Raw genomic sequence first — 17,677 nt, 5'->3', positions numbered from 1 at the left:
GTGTCGTGCGACGCGCGCTGCGTCTAGGTCGCAGGCCTCAGCCGCTCAGGGGTGCGACCTCTACATTGTCGTCCCACGCGCCATGAAGAGATGTCGAGGGGGCTCACTTTGGTCAACTGAGAGGTCAACGATTCGGTTGTCGCACTAGCTCGTAGATTGGCATTCGAGGTGTGCAGGGTCGAGGTCAAGCCACTAGGGTGGTTTCCTAGGCTCGGGGACAACAAAGGAACGCTGAAAATATGAACGCACACAGAGTAAGGGAGGCCGATGGCGACGCACGTTGGAAGTTAGGGGCAATGCCCGCCAAACAGGGGAGGCCGCGAGTAAGGTGTACTTGTTGGAGGTTGGGGCGGCGGGAACCTGGGTGTGGCGGCTGGTGGCGTGCCTGGCCGATGACATCGACTAGGTGGATCGATTTTTTTGCGGATTTGTCAATGGATTTGAGGGACATGGAGAGGCTTTGGTGGAAGTAGTTTGTTACTTTCCACCAAAGTTGTGCAACTTGAGCTTAACTGTAGGGCCAGCCAGTTGAGTAGGGTCAGCCAATCGGAAACTATATTTAAGTGCATGTTTTTTGTGAAATGTTAAAATGAGGTCGTCCCTTTTTGTGATCAAAATAAAAGTGGGTTTTTAGAATCCTAACACTAAGTGCGATGTTTTTTTTTGTAATTTTCTCCCTAAAACTGCATCAGCTATGAAACGACTTTCTAGCTAGGAGAACTTTTGTATTTTCAAGATTTGTTTGCTTATACTTTTATACTTGGAATGAAAAAAAAGCTTACTCCCTCCGATTTAAAATAATTGTCTAAAAATAAACATATCTACATACTAAAATATATCTAAATACATATTTTTAAGAAATTATTTTAACCTGAGAAAGTACTAGAATTAGAGGATATCTAGATTTTGTAGAGTGCACCAAATGATAATTGAAAAACAGCTACAGGCGCTGGAAAAGTTCTATTAGAGTCCAAGCTCCCTAGAGTCCATTACTAAGAAAAACTGAAAACTTGATTTCAAAGTTTTTTATTAAAAAAAACAAAGCAAATATGAATGTAGTCAAGTGTGTACGAGCGTCCGGATTTTTAATGTGAAATACATTGCATTTTAGGCATAGAAAAAATATAAATAAAATGAACAAATTTTAGAAGATTGGAAAGTTTTTTTTTTAGATAAAAGGCATTGAAATGCCCGACGACAGCCGACTGTGCCGAAACACATCATGCCAGAAGACGATCTCATGGAAGTGTAAATCTCGCGGAGTTCATTAAGCATCCAGCACATACCCTCCTTTTCCCTTGTCTTGGAGTTGATACTGCAAGAAAATCATAGTTTTCAAAATAACGTTAGCTAGGTGAGAAATGACACTTTTATGTTGCAAATCTCCATTTTTATCACTTTACTGAGGATAGAATATAAGGTATTTCATATCAAAAATTTATACACGTCTAGTTAGATCATTGTCTCTATTGGGGAGTGATGTTTTGGCACATGAGATCATATGCTCCCTTTATTTTGAAATACATGTTAGACACATTTTAAAATGTCGAAAAAATTGAAACAAAAATTTTGCACGTACATCTTCATGTTCTACGCGCTCACAAAGTCGTTTCATGAAAAATCGACATGTCACGTGGCGTGTGTAAAAAAGACAAAATTCGGTGCTGAAACAAAGACTTGTCACAAGATAAAATTTTCTCTTTTTCGCTTAGACTACAAAAAATATCATTTTTTTGTGAAACTTGACGAATACACATATATTATGGAGATGTACATGTAAATTTTTTTTGTCAAGTTTTTTTAACACTTGGAAATATGTTTTTATGGTAGAGGGATCATACGCACCCGGGAGCCGAATTGAGTTTCTGTCTCTATTGTGGTATTTGATTGAAACTTTTTGAAGCTTCAAATTTTAATTTTTTAAAGTTTCCAAAAACGAGCTCTATAATCGACATGCGCTTTCCTATGTAATAAATCGTCGAGAAAAGGGGAAAATTTCACACGAGACAATGAACATAGATATCCTCCAAAATAAATTATCATGGTACGAGAGAAGGAACATAAACAATATGGTTCGTGGTCTCCCCGGTTGTTGAGTTTGTATTTGTTTTTATCCACATAAAGTGCAACGCATGGGGAAGACGCATGAGCAAGTGCAACGCACCACACACCAGCGTGGCCTACACAAGCATTCTCTCTCCCCTCTCTACCGGTCAAGTCGTCTCTCTCACATGTCCATGCATCCAGGCCAGCAGGTGCACTGCATCCAGCCTCCCCTATCGTTTTCAACAAGGATTTCTTTTTCGTAGAGAAAAGATCATTCGTATATGTCTTCTATTATCGATCTAATCATGGTGCAACGAAGCAGTAGTACTTTCTTCTGCGATTATACTAAATCGGAGGGAGTAATAGTCTCTGTCTTTATTGCATATATATGGTTGGATCTCAGTATTGCTGAAATGAGAAAGAAACTATATGAAAACATATATGGAATTATTTGTGTAGGTGACTTTGGAAACGTTGATCTTTAGCTCATATTAGGTGAACCTAATCATGCAAAGGAAGCGTGCAACTTGGCTACAAAATGCATCAAAATAGCAAGAAGATCTTGTACTGATTGTTTTGTATGCTAAACAAAGATGCATGCCTAATGTAGTTTTTTTGCGAAACACATACACGTACGCTCGCAAATGCGTATATACAATCAGACTCATAAAAGCACCCATATCCAACTATTATGAATATCTCTAAACAAACTAAGTCTAAAAAATTAATCTGGTGAGCTGAGTTTTGAGATTAACGAAACTACCACGGACATCTTCACTATGTAGTTTGCTCGAATAAACCTAAACATGTGCAACAAACACCAGATTTTCTTTTTGCAAGTTGAAACTTGAAACAACGGCTTTGTATCAAAATAGTGAGAAAATCTTGCACAGAATCATATAAAATATTATTATATGTGAACAAAATCTTGCACAAAATCCAACTAAACTAAGGAACTGAGAGGAAAGGTGTCAGTACACCATCATTCTTTTTAGCCAAGTTCCAAGTTGCAGCAATTAACGGCGGGGTGTCGCGTCCCCGCTTTCACATCCAACAGAAACCAAAAGGGCGCTTTTTTCTGGTCACTTGCAGCTCCAGAGACATCCCCTCCGGTCCAATCTCTCTCCGCATTCCAACAATCGCGGCAGCAGCTACGGCACAGGGGCGCGCAGCAGCAGATCGAGTCGCCTCCCAATCTCCCATCCCTCTCCTACCGTGGGCTAAGGTCAACACGTGAGCACCTCTCGCTTCGATTGGTCGTTTCTTGGTCCCGCCGGCGCCGTGGTGCTGTTCTTGGTTCCGGCGCGAGCGCGCGGCGTTGCTCGCGATCGCTGCGGTTTCCCCCGGCTGGGCGAGTAGCTACAAGAGCTGCCTCCGTTTTCCCCTGCTGTTGTTGCGGTGGATTCTTCTTCTTGCTCTGCGGTCATCCAGCTTGCCGCGTCGTGTTGGTCTGGTCAAGCCAGACGCACGACGGCAGGTCGTGGCACCGCGGGCAGGCAAGGCGTGCGGCGGCAGACCAGAGCAGAGTAGAGCGGGCAAAGAAACGAGAGGAGCTGAAGTACTTTGTTCAGGTAATTTCTCAGCCTCAAGCAGTTCCTTGAATCTCAAATAATTTGACAAATAACTGGCCATGCAACTGTTTCAATTTGGGTTGGGTCAAGGTAAGAGTTTGTGCCATGGACTGGCTCTCTGGCAATGATTTCTCATCTTCTCAGACCTCAGTTTAGGTTCAAGTAATTTGACATTGATTTGGGTGTTCCATGGATAGTACATAGTTAGATTTCAGGGTTAGAGTGTATCTAGAGCTTGTGGGTATTACTTTTATGAAATGGTAATCGTTTTCACTATTGTCTTTATTGAGAGTTGAAGTTAGTGTTGTTCTTTTGGTGACATAGTTGATGTTTCCTGTTAGCAATGGACTTGGAGGCCGAGGATGTTAGGGGTCTGCTTGTTCTGAGATATCTTAGGTTCTTCTGTGTGGTGGGAGCGACAGATGGAGACGGTGATCTGCCACTATCACCAACTAGAACTTATTGGATAGCATTCTCTGTGTATGTCGATGTGATTGCTAATCTTACGAATGCCGTCTGTTTTTTCTTTTTTCCATCTCGTGCTAGTCTTCACGGTATTTTTTGTTACTTAGCCCGACTACAAACTGTCATAAGCTTGCTGATGCCGCGTAGCTTCGGCCAGTCTAACATACTATAGCTGCAGTTTTTTTTAACACAGCTATAGCTGTAGTTTGAGAGCTGCTTTCTCTTCATGTTTTTTGTGGAATTATTTGTTAATCAAGTTAAGTAAAATCCCTGCAAAATATAGAAAATCAAGTGAAGTAAAAGTTTGATGTTTCATTGTCACAGGTGGGACTGGTGGCGCTTGTTTCAGAAGTGCAGCTCTCCGGTAACACTTTTCGCTGTTAACGGATGGATGGATGTGATTGCATCGAGCCACTATGGCAGGCAGATGATCTCCTTGTGAAGTATCAGTACATATCCGACTTCTTTATTGCAATTGCGTACTTCTCGATTCCTTTGGAGCTCATATACTTTGTCAAGAAGTCATCGTTCTTCCCTTACCGGTGGGTGCTCATACAGTTTGGCGCCTTCATTGTTCTTTGTGGGGCAACACACCTCATAAATTTGTGGACCTTCAGCACGTATTCCAAGACTATAGCGGTTGTAATGACAGTGTCAAAAGCCGCGACAGCGGTTGTTTCATGCATAACAGCATTGATGCTTGTGCACATAATTCCTGATTTATTGAGCGTCAAATTGAGGGAGAGGTACCTGAAGGATAAGAATGAGGAGCTTGACAAAGAGATGGGGATTATAAGAACACAGGAGGAGACAGGGAGACATGTCCACATGCTCACACATGAGATAAGGAGTACACTTGACAGACACACAATTTTGAGAACTACACTTGTTGAGTTGGGAAGGACTCTTGGATTAGCAGAATGTGCCCTTTGGATGCCATCCCGCTCTGGAACAGCCCTTCACTTGTCACATACAATCCATAACACTGCTCCCCTTGGCTTAGTTGTTCCTACCAATCTTCCGGTTGTTTCAAAGGTTTTTAATAGTAACCATGCGGAAAGCATCCCACATACTTCCCCGTTGGCTTCAATAAAGGCTGACACAAGCAGGTATGTGCCACCAGAGGTCGTAGCTGTCCGTGTTCCACTGCTGCACCTTAGAAATTTCGAAATAAATGATTGGCCTGAGCTATCTGCAAAAAGCTTCGCTGTAATGGTTTTGATGCTGCCTCCAGACAGTGCAAGAAAATGGCGCACCCATGAACTGGAGCTTGTTGAAGTTGTTGCTGATCAGGTAGTTATCAGCTTCATATCTATTCGTTCTTCTATACATGTGATCAGTAATCACCATTGTGCTTGTCTTGTAAACTATGTCTGGCATCTAATATTACAAGGTTTAGAATCCTATAGGGCTGCTTTTATGTCTTTGTTTGTTCTACTTTGTGCAAGTTTTCCTTAATGGTTCATGGATAAATGTATAACTTTTTTCTTTGGTTTTGAAGAGAATTCGTTAAAAAGAAATTTGCGGGCAAGAGAATTCGTTAATTGAAGTTCCAGTTAACTAAGCTAGCAAATCATTTTGTTATGGTTTGAACTGTGCAACTATTTTTCTTGAAAGCCATGTTGCGTTAGGCTTCTTTATTGCCGACGGGCTCTAGAAAAGCCATTCAGCACTTGTATGCATCCCTAAGATTGGAAGTAGTTCTATTGTCTGATATCTCATTGATACTTCGGTTTCTTTATTAAAGAAATGTACCCTGTATAACCAGCTAACTTCTTCTTTGATTGTGCATTATGTAATATTACCTGTAAACCTTTCTCCAATTTCAGTTATTAGTTAATTTTCTGTGTAATTGATTTCTTCATAAGTAGATTGCACTATTTTTCATGTCTTGCTATTATAAAGATCATGACCAGTTGGCTCATTTCTCATTAGGTGGCAGTTGCACTGTCTCATGCCGCCATTTTGGAAGAGTCCATGAGGGCACGTGATCTACTAATGGAGCAAAATATTGCCCTTGATGCGGCACGTAGAGAGGTGGAAATGGCTATATGTGCTCGTAATGATTTTCTTGCTGTGATGAACCATGAAACACGGACTCCTATGAAAGCAATCGTGTCTTTATCCTCCCTTCTTTTAGAAACAGTTCTTACGGCTGAACAGCGCCTAATGATTGAGACAATACTAAAGAGTAGTGATTTTCTAGCAACTCTTACAAATGATGTTTTGGACATTTCCAAGCTTGGGAATGGAAGCCTTGAGCTAGAGATTGCACCTTTTAATCTGCATGCCACCTTTACAGATGTAAGTGCCCTGATAGCTGTTTCATTATTTAGAGTTTGCTATTATGTTGCTTAAAAAGGAGGGGAGAATTTCCTGATGTATTTTAGGTTGACTCATTTAATTCATCTTGTAGGTGGTTAATTTGATTAAGCCAGTGGCTGCATGCAAAAAGCTCTCAGTAATGGTTTCCTTGGCTCCAGACTTACCTGCATGTGCAATTGGCGATCGCAAGCGATTCATGCAAATATTGTTAAATATTGCTGGCAACTCCGTTAAGTTCACAAAGGAGGGTCACATTTCAATTGCAGCTTCTATAGCCAGGCCAGATTCTTTGAGGGACCCATATGCTCCTAACGTCCATCCAGTTCCCTCGGATGGGTCATTCTACTTGGTTGTTCAGGTTTGCTTTTGGACATTCACTCACTCATTTTCTCTTAATTCCTCAATCTGCCTAGTGTTCACACAGATACACAATACATGTCAGTATGTCACCATTCCTTTCTAGTATTTGCTTGCCGATGCCCTGTAAGTTGATGCAGCAGTGTACCCTTGAACGAATCATTAGTTAGAGGTGTTCCTAAATGGTAGACATTATCATTCCAAAGAGACGTTGATTGAGGTGATACCCTGAAGAGAAAAATAATGATTTGGACCCTGATGGATGGTTTCTTCACATTCTTATGTTGAAAAATTAATTTAAGCATACCGCAAATATCGGATTGTAGTACGACTAGAAAAATCCAATGGTGGGAAAATGATTCTAGATTTTTGTATCCGCACATTGGAATTGAGATCCCCCTTTGATGCTATGAAGTTGGATATGAGCATGTACGAACTACTGTAAAAACGAAGGAGCAAACATACCAAACTAGTGCAGGGTTAATGATAACACATGGCCTAATGCCATATTCTCATGTAGGTAAAAGACACCGGCTGTGGAATTATACCGGAGGATATGGCTCACAACTTCAGAAAATTTGCACACAGTGAAAATGCAACAGCGAAACGTCACACCGGAAATGGGTTGGGCCTGGCCCTCTCCAGAAGGTATATCAAGAGAAAATAGTTTGTGTGCATTCCTTTTCACCCTGAAACCATGTGAGCACTGTGCTAACCGAGTGTCTGCTCTCTCCGTTCTGTTCCATCAGATTCGTGAGCCTAATGCAGGGGGATATCTGGCTCGAAAGCGAAGGCAAAGGGAAGGGCTGCACCGCGACGTTCTTTGTGAGACTAGGCACGCCCAGCAGGAAACAGAACGTGAATCCCCGAAGAATGATGCCGTCACCTTTACAACCAAACCAAGGAGGTAGAGGCCCTGGCGCTGATGCTCACAGCATATCAATAATGGATGGCGATACAAGGGTCCCTAGAGCCCGCTACCAGTCGATTGCGTGAGTGAGATGCAGGAACGCGCAGGCAACCTTGACTGACGGGAAGGGGGTCAGGGACCCTGTTTTGTGACCGGAACTGATAGCTCCTGATGAATTGAGTTGAGCTGTGGGGGTGATTGGGTGAGTCCGGAAATAGTGGCTTGCCCTTATTGGAGGCATTAGAGGGGTGTTGTGTTGTGCATGAGGGGTCTTGTTAGGGAGGCAAAAGCTGATACATACATTTAGGCAAATACCTTGTGGTAAATTCCTGCAAGATGTCAGTTAGCTGCAAGTGTAATTCATGAACATGAACCAGAAAGCATTGATCTTACAAGTGGATCAGAAAACATCCAACGTTTTAACAGATGTCTGCCACCTATTTCTTTTTGTCCATGTGATTGCAGTTTATGTTGGCTGCATTTTTTGTTCTTGCAGAAACATTGATTGCAGTTTATGTTGGCTGCATTTTTTTTGTTCGTGCAGAAACATTGTGTTACATGCTGTCTTTTATTTGTGGTTTTGCAATGAAGACCAGGAGCTTTATTACTCAGGAATAGAATTACAATCTGCAGCCACGAATAGAGTTGCCATCAGGTCGGCAAGGATCTCAGGAGCATCTCATCCACGAATAGGGTCGGCAAGGATCTCAGGAGCATCTCATCAGGTACAGAGCTTATTTTTAGAAATAATAGAGTTGCACTTTGTCAAATCAGTAGAGTCGTAGAAATAATAATCCGGCTATCTCCACGAATGAGTTCTCTGAGCATGGACACTGATTTCTTAATTAGAATGTAAAGTGGTGTTGTTATGCAAAAAAATATAAAAAGTGGTGCAGTTCTGCAAAATTGTTGAAAAATGGTAGGCTTTTAAAATCAATCCTGCCAAGGTCATAGAATGAAGAATGGACATCGATTACGAAATAAGATGAGACAAGGATTTAGTAGCCACCGAAGCTCGCATAGACAATTCTAAGTGCCCATTCACTTAAATCTCCATCCAAAAAGGATGTCACATATTTGACTAAATTTCATCTAGACACATTTAAGTGTGTACCAGTACATCAAAATTTAGACAAATCTAGAACATTATTTTTGGAACGGAAGGAGTATGATGAATATGGCGCATTCGAGACAAGGATTCACCATTCACCATTGCCAAGAGAGGAATTCAAGCGACCACAGGTTGCAACAAAATATTGTTTCATGCTCAAACTCAAAAACAGTTGACAGATAAGAATCTTGCAAAATATCATTCCAACACAGGGGCTACTCTCAGTACAAAGTACTTTACTAATTACTGTCAATTGCTCAAACAGAACAACAGTCCCACGACGCAAACAGCGACTAACTCAGACCTTGAAGCCACGGCTGTTCCTCCTACCACGAGCCTTCTCAAACTTCCTGCCCTTGGAGCGCACATACGGCTTGGTGTGGCTGTGCGGCACACCAGGAGCCTTGCCAAAGTGCCTCACTGCCTCACGGGCATTCTTGGGTCCCCTCAAGAGGATCTGCAGATGCACACATTTGCAAGTAAGAATCAATCCCAGAACAACCCGATGAAGGATTTCAAAGTGAAATACATTTACATTAGAATGCTCAGACATAACTATAACGCTTAGTCCATATCACAAACGACCCACAAAGGGAAGTTTTCATAGAGCTGGGATTATAGTGTATCATCACTGCATAAGTAACCACAACATAAGCTGTGTTCATTTACCAAAAAATTGAAGATCCTATAATGTTATAATTGAAGGTAACAAAGAAAATTTATATATTGAGCTCAGATACAAAAGAAAAGTTCATATCACGACTACCCACAGAGGGATGTCTCATAATGAGCTGGGTAATAGTATCATCATTGCAAAAAAAAATCAACACAAAATGCTTCTACTAGAGAAAAACCAAGACAGATAAAATGTTCCTTCAAGCCAAATGGTAGAAACATGGTATACTCAGATATAACTATAACGTTTAACTGAGATCAAACAACCCACAGAGGGAAGTATTCATAGAGCTGGGATTATAGTGTATCATCATTGCATAAGCAACCAAAAGTCATATCTAAACAGAATTACAATTACCAAGGAAATTATAACTCTGCAGAGCTAATCAGTATAGGTCAACATGTTAAGCTAAACAAACAAACAAAAAATCTCCACTGCAGCTCAGATACAATGGTAAAATTACATATCACGACAACCCACAGAGGGAAGTCTCATAATGAGCTGGGTAAATAGTATCATCATTGCAAGGAGAACAATTTGTCAAACGAAAACAAAAGAATCCAATGCTTTTGCAACTAAGAAATGCAGAACTAGGTGTTCCCTCAGTATAATATATTACTCGTCAGATGGTATCAGTATTAGCATGGTAAATGCATCACTGGGAACTTTAATATCAAAACCAAAAGATGTTCAAGCATAAATGGTAGCTATTCAAAGTTGTAGGCCGGCCAATCAGAGACAGCACAAGATAAACTGGAAGTAGAGGTACACGAAAAGCATACCGTGTTCTCCCCTGTCGGAGCACGGAGAGCAAGCTGGTCGAACGTGAGGCACTCCCCACCAGCGTTGACAATCCTTGCCCTGGCCGTCTCTGTGAACCTCAGGGCAGTAACCTTCATGGCCGGGATCTCCTGGATCCTCTTGTCATCTGTGATTGTACCAACAACCACAGCAATGTTCTTCTCCTCCTGTCACATAACAGTAGTATGAGCATCCTAGCTTGTTGGAGGGGAATAGATGACAGGCTAAGCAGCAAATATAGATTAGAAGCAATAGAAACTAGTGTTTCGTGGGCAAAGGGAATATGCATACCTTGCCCTTCATGAAGTTGGAGAGGCGGCGCATGGAGAGCGGTGGCAGGTTGGTCTTGCTCATGAAGAGCCTCTTCAGGATGACGGCATTGAACTTGCTCTTGGTCCTCCTCACCAGGAAACGGTAGAGCTGGACACCACAAGTAACACGATATTCAGAACCCAGAATCACAGCGCACATAGACACAAACGGCTGATCTATTATTATCCAATCCTACCTATAGCGCTGCATCCAACTAGAAATGGAGATAAGCACGCCATAGTTGGCGACTAGATGGGAATATAGCTATAATCACCATATAAACAGATGCAGCTACGGCTATGGAAATCACAGGGCGTTCGACGAACCAACGTAAGCACACGGAAGCTACTGTGGATTTTGCAGGGCTATACCTTGACGAGGAGCTTGAGGTACACATCGTCGGACTTGGGGGCGACGCGCTTGGTCCTCTTGTTCCTCCCGCCGGCTTCGAGGTCGATACCCTGGGAAACACAGCAGGGTTAGAGCCCGTACGAATCCTAGACGAAACCAGGCAGGATCTGGACGGAGCGGGAGCTGGGATACTCACCATGGCTGCTGCGGCTGCGGCTGCGGCGGCGGCGGTAGGGTTCCTTGTGCGGCTGCTTCTTCTTACCTCGTCCGCCTCCGGCTCGGGAAGGAGAGTGGCGGCGCGGGATGGGAAGCTATATAGGGGGCGGAGGGAGAGGCGTTGTTTGCGTGCTAGGGTTTCGGCTCGTTTGGGCTTTTGGGCTGATGGCGGGCCTAATAATGGGCCTCACGAATGGGGTTCTGCTATGTGGGCTTACATGTGGGGGTGTTCTGTTGGGCGACTTATCATGTCTGACTGGGCCTTTTGGGAAACTTTGGACCTCTGACAACATGCATGCTCGTCGTAGGATGATGGAGGCGGTGAGGGCGCATAAGAAGGCGATTGTGCCTCGGAGGGGGCTCGGACAAGGAGACCAAATATTACCATATCTGTCTATTCATTCTTGTGTCGTGTGCTGAACGTTTCTCGGCCCTCATACATGATGCGGAGATAAGGGGCGCAATCAATACGATCAAACTTTCACAAAGTGTGCGTAGTGTGAACCATCTGTCATTCGCAGATAACTCACTACTGCTGTTGGAGGCGTCCAAAGAAGGTGCAGCAGTGATCAACACCATTCTCCGACACTACGAGGAAGCATATGGTCAAGTTATTAACGGGATAAATTATCCATCATGTTTAGCACAAACAGGCCAATGAGAATAAGAGAATCAGTAATGAGGGTCCTGCGGCTACCCACAAAACTAATGGTGGCAAGTACCTTGAGCTCCCAACTTATATAGGGCAGGGAAGATCGAGGGTCTTTGTCCATTTAAAAGAAAGAATCCTAAGAAGGATTAGGGGCTGGAAGGAGAAGTTTTTGTCCAAGGCCAGCAAAGAAATACTTATTAAGTAGTGGCGCATGCGATACCCACTTACGCAATGACCTGTTTCGACCTTACCAAGAATCTATGTGATGAAATCACACAAGTTATATGTTGGTTTTGCTGGTCACAACATGAGGGTGAGCAGCATGCCCACTGGATTAGCTGGGAGAAGATGGAGACCTAAAGAGGAGGGAGGCTCACTACCCCAAACAGACAATTTCCTGACGGCATGACACAATCCTGATAGTCCCGAGGCGTCCGTCAGAAATAAGTGTGGTTTCCTGATGTGGATGGACTTAAGTCAGGATAGTTGAAAACGCTCCTAACGTAAAGAAGAAAAACGTTCGACTTCTGATTCCTGACGTAGACGTTAGGAAAGAGCATTACTGACGGTTTACAAGTTATTCCTGACGGTTCGTGGCCGTCAGGAATTTCAGCGCTAGTGGATAGGCTTTAGATACCTCAATTCTTTTAACCTAGCGATGTTGGTGCGGCAAGGGTGGCGGCTGATCTAGCCTCTGAGCTCACTATGCAGTAGGGTTTTAAGAGAAAAATACATTGAAAATGGGGATATTCCCAAAGCAAAACCAGTACCTGGTATTGAGTTATGTGTGGCGCAACATCTTAAAGGGGTTAGAGGTTGTAAAGCAGGGAGTAATCTGGCAGGTAGGGGATGGGACAAATATTTGCATGTGGTATGATCCTTAGGTTCTGTATGGTGACACTTGGTGACCACGAACAGGATAAGGAAACCAAGTGATGATGGAGTTTGTTGAGCTTATTAACCCAGAGTTTGGCATGGGGGATGACCTTCTTGTGCGCCAAACTTTTGTGTTGGCCGATGCTGAAATAATCCTCGAAATTCTAATACATGAGCACCAAGAATACCATCTTACCTAGTACTTTGACAATAAGGGCATATTTTTAGTGAAATCGGCTTACATGTTGCACTCAGTTTTAGTTAGCGAAATGAGGCAAGTAGGTACATCTAATTGTGCCAGAGGTAGGCCACGTATAGAAATAATATTTGATGTCTATTTTGGAACCTAGGTTGCCCAGCATGGTCAAGCACTTCTTTTGGAGACTGGGCCATGATAGCCTGCCCACAAGAGGAAATATTGAGCGCAAAAGAGTGGAACTGGATACCCGAATCCCCATTTGAAATGGATACTTTGAGGACAGTGCACATCTGTTTCTACATTGTTCAGCTTTAAAAGAAGGCGTGGTGTGCTATGCTTCCTCAACATCTGCGTGTGAAACTCCTGGAATGCAACTCAAGTATGGAACTCCTCCATGAAAATTTCTTGTTGAAGTATCAGGAGATGATGACAATGGTTGCACTGTTGTGGTGTTGGTGGACATAGCAAAACAAAGCCATCCATATAGAGCGTCAATTTTTCAGGAATCGTGCGTGACGAGAGTTAACCTCGGCAATGTTCATGGATGATGGACTTAGGGTTCGGGGAAAGGTGGTGTGTTGGTGGTTTAGTCGATTGGTCAGACAAACAAGGTCATCCGACAGATTGGTTATGAGGCTAAAGCACCGTAAACTAGAACAAAGTAGGGTTTACAAGATGTCCTCCTGTTGGCTCCTCTTAGCCTTTATATAGGAGGCTACGTATCAGAGTCTAGTTCGGGTCGGTTTACACTTGCCTAATTATGACAATGTTGGTTCCTTGTACATGCCTTTCCTTGTCTCTCAAGCCTTACTTTGCGGGATTTTTCTTCTGGCGTCGTGGGCTTATCCCGAATATACACCAGGGTTGCCCAAGTACCTGGCCCAATTAGGTATATCCATGTCAGTGCGAGAATGCACACCTTTTCTATACATAGGGGAAGAACCAAATACAAACTCCACACATACAACACACGAGGCCAAGGCCAAAACAAGACAAAGAAACTACTCACAAAAACCCCACTAGTCGTTACAGGAAAACGTTTAAACACTGATGGCCAAGCGCTATGACGACGGCCAAAGGTTCGGGCCATCAGCACATTCAACATATGCCCACGGCTTGAAAACGGTCGTCGGCATAGCCCGACCTACGCCGACGGTAGTCATCATCATAGGTACAACTGTCGGTATTCCTATTATACACCTAGGATTGTTGGTGTCATACCTATTCTGTCGGCATAGCTCGACGATACGTGACTATTGGCGACGGTCGGATGACATGCAGGGCTATGCCGACGGCATTGTCATCGATATATCTCTTCTGCCATTTCCACCGTTAGAGCATTACGTGTCAGAGATATGCTGACGACATAGGTATATTTTGTTTTTCTCTTTACTCCGTTTCCTATGTAACTTAGTTATATTTGCATTTTTTATTGCATGGTTGAAAGGATCGTATGTTGTGAATAGGTGCTACCAAAAAAAATTCAATTTAGGCTTGACACAAAGGTAAATTATCTAGATATGCAACTATGTGAATTTACCTAGAGTAGCAGAGGTACTCAGAGTTGTACCTTTTCTTGTAGTGGATGGTAATATGGCGACTCTAGGATCGCGAGTTTTACCCATGATGGAGAATTTGCAGCGAACAATATCAATCCAAGTGAACTTCCAAATAAAGCTATGCTCCCCGGCAACGGCGCCGTGAAAACGATCTTGATAACCCACAAGTATAAGGGATCGTAGCAGTCTTCGCGGGTAGTAAAACCCAATTTATTGATTCGACACAAGGGAGACAAAGAATACTTGAAAGCCTTAACAGCGGAGTTGTCAATTCAGCTGCACTGGAAACAGACTTGCTAGCAAGAGTTTATCGATAGTAACGCTTTTATAGCAATGAGCGATGAGTGAAATAACAGCGAAGCAGAGTAACGAGAGACAAGCAGTAGTGATTATAGTAAACAGCAGGATTAAAATATCGTAGGCACGGGGACGGATAACGGGCATTGCATGGATGAGAGAAACTCATGTAACAATCAAGCAGGGCATTTGCGAGATAATAATAAAACGGTGTCTAAGTACAAAGCAATCAATAGGCATGTGTTCCAATTATAGTCGTACGTGCTCGCAATAAGAAACTTGCACAACATCTTTTGTCCTACCAGCCGGTGGCAGCCGGGCCTCAAGGGAATCTATCGGATATTAAGGTACTCCTTTTAATAGAGTACCGGAGCAAAGCATTAACACTCCATGAACACATGTGATCCTCACATCACTACCATCCCCTCCGGTTGTCCCGATTTACGTCACTTCGGGGCCATTGGTTCCGGACAACGACATGTGTATACAACTTGCGGGTAAGACCATAAACAATGAATATCATGATGAAATAATAACATGTTCAGATCTGAGATCATGGCACTCGGGCCCTAGTGACAAGCATTAAGCATAACAAGTTGCAACAATATCATCTAAGTACCAATTACGGACACTAGGCACTATGCCCTAACAATCTTACACTATTACATGACCAATCTCATCCAATCCCTACCATCCCCTTCAGCCTACAGCGGGGGAATTACTCACACATGGATGGGGGAAACATGGCTGGTTGATGAAGAGGCGTCGGTGGTGATGATGGCGAAGATCTCCTCCAATTCCCCGTCCTGGCGGAGTGCCGAACGGAGACTTCGGCTCCCGAGACGGAGTTTCGCGATGTGGCGGCGTTACGGAGGGTTTCACGCGACTTCGACTTCTCCCCGTGCGTTTTTAGGTCGAGGGCGATAAGTAGTCCGAAGGAGGGCGTCGGAGGCCGGCCGAGGGGGCCACACGCTAGGGCCGCGTGCCCCCCTCCTAGGCCGCGCCGCCCTAGGGTGTGGGGCCCTCGGGCCTGCACCTGACTTGCCCTTCTGGCTCCGTGAGTCTTCTGGGAAAATAGGACCTTCTGTATAAATTCCGAGGTTTTTCCTGAAAGTTGGATTTCTGCACAAAAACTGAAGGAGATATGCCCTAGAGGCAATAATAAAGTGGTTATTATTTATATCTTTATGTTTATGATAAATGTTTATATATCATGCTATAATTGTATTAACCGAAACATTAGTACATGTGTGATATGTAGACAAACAAAGAGTCCCTAGTATGCCTCTTAACTAGCTTGTTGATTAATGGATGATTAGTTTCATAATCATGAACATTGGATGTTATTAATAACAAGGTTATATCATTGTATGAATGATGTAATGGACACACCCAATTAAGCGTAGCATAAGATCTCGTCATTAAGTTATTTGCTATAAGCTTTCGATACATAGTTACCTAGTCCTTATGACCATGAGATCATGTAAATCACTTATACCGGAAAGGTACTTTGATTACATCAAACGCCACGGCGTAAATGGGTGGTTATAAAGGTGGGATTAAGTATCCGTAAAGTATGAGTTGAGGCATATGGATCAACAGTGGGATTTGTCCATCCCGATGACGGATAGATATACTCTGGGCCCTCTCGGTGGAATGTCGTCTAATGTCTTGCAAGCATATGAATAAGTTCATAAGAGACCACATACCACTGTACGAGTAAAGAGTACTTGTCAGGAGACGAGGATGAACAAGGTATAGAGTGATACCGAAGATCAAACCTCGGACAAGTAAAATATCGCGTGACAAAGGGAATTGGTTGAAGGAGATATGCCCTAGAGGCAATAATAAAGTGGTTATTATTTATATCTTTATGTTTATGATAAATGTTTATATATCATGCTATAATTGTATTAACCGAAACATTAGTACATGTGTGATATGTAGACAAACAAGAAGTCCCTAGTATGCCTCTTAAACTAGCTTGTTGATTAATGGATGATTAGTTTCATAATCATGAACATTGGATGTTATTAATAACAAGGTTATATCATTGTGTGAATGATATAATGGACACACCCAATTAAGTGTAGCATAAGATCTCGTCATTAAGTTATTTGCTATAAGCTTTCGATACATAGTTACCTAGTCCTTATGACCATGAGATCATGTAAATCACTTATACCGGAAAGGTACTTTGATTACACCAAACACCACTGCGTAAATGGGTGGCTATAAAGGTGGGATTAAGTATCCGGAAAGTATGAGTTGAGGCATATGGATCAACAGTGGGATTTGTCCATCCCGATGACGGATAGATATACTCTGGGCCCTCTCGGTGGAATGTCGTCTAATGTCTTGCAAGCATATGAATGAGTTCATAAGAGACTACATACCACGGTACGAGTAAAGAGTACTTGTCAGGAAACGAGGTTGAACAAGGTATAGAGTGATACCGAAGATCAAACCTCGGACAAGTAAAATATCGCGAGACAAAGGGAATTGGTAATATATGTGAATGGTTCATTCGATCACTAAAGTCATCGTTGAATATGTGGGAGCCATTATGGATCTCCGGATCCCGCTATTGGTTATTGGTCGGAGTGAGTACTCAACCATGTCCGCATAGTTCGCGAACCGTAGGGTGACACACTTAAAGTTGGATGTTGAAATGGTAGAACTTGAATATGGAATGGAGTTGGAATATTTGTTCGGAGTCCCGGATGTGATCCCGGACATCACGAGGAGTTCCGGAATGGTCCGGAGAATAAGATTCATATATAGGATGTCATTTTATGTGAATAAAATGTCGCGGAAGGTTCTATGGAAGGTTCTAGAAGGTTCTAGAAAAGTCCGGAAGAAACCACCAAGGAAGGTGGAGTCCACAAGGGACTCCACCTCCATGGCCGGCCAGCCCTAGATGGGGTGGAGTCCCAAGTGGACTCCACCATAG

The 17,677-nt window shown here is 43.0% G+C and overlaps 2 protein-coding genes and 2 non-coding genes across 4 annotated transcripts; 1 reads left to right on the top strand and 3 right to left on the bottom strand.

Annotated features, from left to right (window-relative positions):
* The first annotated feature begins 3,412 nt into the window (after positions 1-3,412).
* Positions 3,413-8,099, top strand: LOC124707912 (probable ethylene response sensor 2). The gene is made up of 6 exons (XM_047239601.1): positions 3,413-3,617; positions 4,407-5,375; positions 6,018-6,386; positions 6,499-6,765; positions 7,285-7,412; positions 7,514-8,099. The coding sequence occupies exons 2-6, from the start codon at positions 4,470-4,472 to the stop codon at positions 7,758-7,760; spliced, it is 1,917 nt and encodes a 638-aa protein (XP_047095557.1). The 5' UTR covers positions 3,413-3,617; positions 4,407-4,469; the 3' UTR covers positions 7,761-8,099.
* Positions 8,100-8,915: 816 nt separating this feature from the next.
* LOC124707999 (60S ribosomal protein L18-2-like) lies at positions 8,916-11,147 on the bottom strand. Its single transcript, XM_047239686.1, has 5 exons — positions 11,122-11,147; positions 10,946-11,035; positions 10,554-10,682; positions 10,244-10,429; positions 8,916-9,242 (listed from the first exon to the last, which is right to left on the bottom strand). The coding sequence occupies exons 1-5, from the start codon at positions 11,122-11,124 to the stop codon at positions 9,084-9,086; spliced, it is 567 nt and encodes a 188-aa protein (XP_047095642.1). The 5' UTR covers positions 11,125-11,147; the 3' UTR covers positions 8,916-9,083.
* LOC124650688 lies at positions 9,513-9,601 on the bottom strand. Its single transcript, XR_006987115.1, has one exon. It is a non-coding gene; the product is annotated as a small nucleolar RNA SNORD29 (small nucleolar RNA).
* On the bottom strand, positions 10,057-10,127 carry LOC124650776. The gene has a single exon (XR_006987191.1). It is a non-coding gene; the product is annotated as a small nucleolar RNA snoR53Y (small nucleolar RNA).
* Positions 11,148-17,677: the final 6,530 nt, after the last annotated feature.

This window comes from Lolium rigidum, chromosome 4, assembly GCF_022539505.1.
Source record: "Lolium rigidum isolate FL_2022 chromosome 4, APGP_CSIRO_Lrig_0.1, whole genome shotgun sequence".
NCBI lineage: Eukaryota > Viridiplantae > Streptophyta > Magnoliopsida > Poales > Poaceae > Lolium > Lolium rigidum.
Note: the sequence above shows the minus strand (reverse complement) of the source record. Positions and strands in the feature narration are given on the sequence as shown.